Source organism: Penaeus japonicus, unplaced genomic scaffold (genome assembly GCF_977035675.1).
Source record: "Penaeus japonicus unplaced genomic scaffold, GWHDUDI00000001_assembly GWHDUDI00000021, whole genome shotgun sequence".
NCBI classification, from domain to species: Eukaryota; Metazoa; Arthropoda; class Malacostraca; order Decapoda; family Penaeidae; genus Penaeus; species Penaeus japonicus.
Window position 1 is genome coordinate 21,939,491 of NW_028234423.1, and position 2,500 is coordinate 21,941,990.

The 2,500-nt window shown below is 36.9% G+C and overlaps 1 protein-coding gene across 4 annotated transcripts in view; it reads right to left on the reverse strand.

The window, feature by feature from the left end:
- Positions 1-2,500, reverse strand: part of LOC122254184 (glyoxylate reductase/hydroxypyruvate reductase) — an 11,745-nt gene that overhangs the window by 6,532 nt on the left and 2,713 nt on the right. For 3 of the 4 annotated variants that reach the window (XM_043017743.2, XM_043017742.2, XM_043017745.2), the window contains exon 2: positions 153-248. In XM_043017743.2, the coding sequence (XP_042873677.1) occupies positions 153-223 (71 nt within the window). In that variant the 5' untranslated portion in view covers positions 224-248. Of the gene's footprint in view, positions 1-152; positions 249-949; positions 992-2,500 lie in introns of all 4 variants that reach the window. The other variant, XM_086548831.1, reaches the window with a different exon arrangement.

Below are 2,500 nucleotides of genomic sequence, written 5' to 3' on the forward strand. Positions count from 1 at the left end.
CACACACACACACACACACACACACACACACATATACACAAAATCCAAGTAAATCAAAGTTGAAAATATATGAATATCAGCTAAAATTATCCAACAATGGAAGCCTACCTTTAGAATCCTTTATAAAACTGTTCTGGATATTTCACACTTACTTTTTATTGAGCATGTCTAGAGCTGCCTGTGGGATGTCAGCCCTTGTGATGAGGACTTTTGGTTGCGACATTGCAGCTGCTCCAACACAAAAACCTCTGAAAATAGGCTTACCGTCAACACTGACACTCATAATCTCCCGTTCCTTTCTGGTAGTCATCTGTCACTACCAATGCCATTTCTTGAGCTCAACTCCTGTGCTTCTCTACTGTCAGCTCAGAACACAAAGCCAATACTAAATATGAAATATATAAGGCATCTAACATTACAAATATAATCTGCTATCCACTTCTATGGTCTATGAAACAATTGAAGGAACACAAAGGGTAATGATTAAGATGTTGACTAAGCATTAAGATACAGTATCATAAATGTTGTAATTAACTTCATGTTAACTATTTTCATAAAGGGTATCAATATACAGCACCTAAAAACTTTCTGGTGGCTCTGCAATTTTTTTTGCAATGCTTTTATTAATTTCAACTTTCATCATCTTTTTTCTTTATAGATTTTCTTTCAGTTAAAACCTTGGCTTTTGATAATTTAGACTTGTTAAAAAAAAATCAATACATATTCTAACAAATGGAAATTATATGCAAGGGCAAAAAAAATGAATATAATGTATACCTTTCCAAAAATAAAACATTTTACCAAAATCACTGACAGTATCAATAAAAAAAAAATCTGGAAAAGCATAAGGGAAAAAAATCTAAAACTTATTAGGCATAATACAAGAACTAACTTAGCAAAGTGCAACAGTGGGCACCTAGCATCCCATTTTCACATCTCACTCACTCACTTCTAAAAGTGTATCCAAACTGCAGTCCTGTTAGTCCTGCAACTATAAAAGGAAAAATAACATCAATTCCACTACGAGAGGGAAAGACTGAGAGGACGAGTGAAGATTACAGCACGGCAACACTGGTACAAACAGTAAGCGGGACGTGTACGACTTTACTGATAAGTGAAGGCAGTACCTAAGAACGCAAAGTGTCACCATACCAGTACATGGTGTGATTTTTTTTGCTACTAGAGGATGCTGTGGGAGAATACCATATGATCACCCCCACCTCTTGTATGCTCCACCAGCCTCTCTATCTCTCATATTTTATCTTTCTATTTTCTTTTCTTTTATTACTTTATTTCTTTGTCTTTTTCTCTTTTTTCTTATTTGTCTATAGCCCTTGTGCCTTTACTCTGATCCTTTTCTTTTCCACTCCCTCCTGTTCATTAGGAAATGATAAAGAATTCAATTTCATCTTTAAATAATATGGTCCTATCCTAATTACATATGCATGATGGAATAATACGGCAATATACTTTATATTAAAAAGTAAAAGGCCATGACTCGACCTACATTCCCAGAGATGGCGACAAGAGAGAACAGAACTAGACCACTAGACCACTAGAATCTATTCTAGCTTCATGTACATTACCTATATCCTCTCACTAGAGTATGACAGTGAGTTTTTTTTTTCAGACAGTCCTCATAGACATGACACTTGGCAGAAGTGATTTAGACATTCTGATCTGATACCAGGTTACCGAGGTTGTTTCTATGTGTATAACCCCTGGCAGTGACTCTAATCTAAGGTGGCAGTGAAACAAAGTAGAGATAAAAACTAGACAACACAACCCACTAAAAGGATTGTCAAGCCAGAATCTATACTAGCTTCATCAATTGCCCAGTCTCCAAAATGGGTTTTCTTTTTGAGCAAGGCAGCTTCACGCAACATACTTTGACTCTCCCCACTCTCTTTCAGTCACTCATTGTTTGTATGTTTAGAGACATATTTGTCATATGACAGTCTAGTGTGTGTGTGTGTGTGTGTGTGTGTGTGTGTGTGTGTGTGTGTGTGTGTGTGTGTGTGTGTGTATCAATGCTGCAGTTGACTAAAATTATAGTATAGGATCCGTGTCAGCTCATTATTTTGTTTAAAATCAGTGTGATAGAAGTGTTTTATAGGAGTACAAAAAACAAATTTAATCTTTTTAATTTGTGCACTGTTATGAACGAATACGAAGCATATAATCATCTACAATGAAGACATGAAGAGATAGGGAAGAGGAAGGAAACCTGTGCTTATGACTGTGAGTGCCACAGGAAAAGGCATCCCTACTGGCACAAGGATAAGTTGTAGACACTGGGCATTGGTTTGAGTCAACTTCCTCTTCTCATTCTGCCTGCACATTCTTCATCTGCAGTACTTCAAGGCAAAAGGTCGGCATCTTGCTATGTGCCATCTCTCTATAAAGATAGTACTTGCCAGAGACCATGGATGAGTGCCATTCAAGGCTCTCTCTCCTTCTAGTGTTAGAATAAAGTGGTGCCATCTAGGTTTTGGATGTT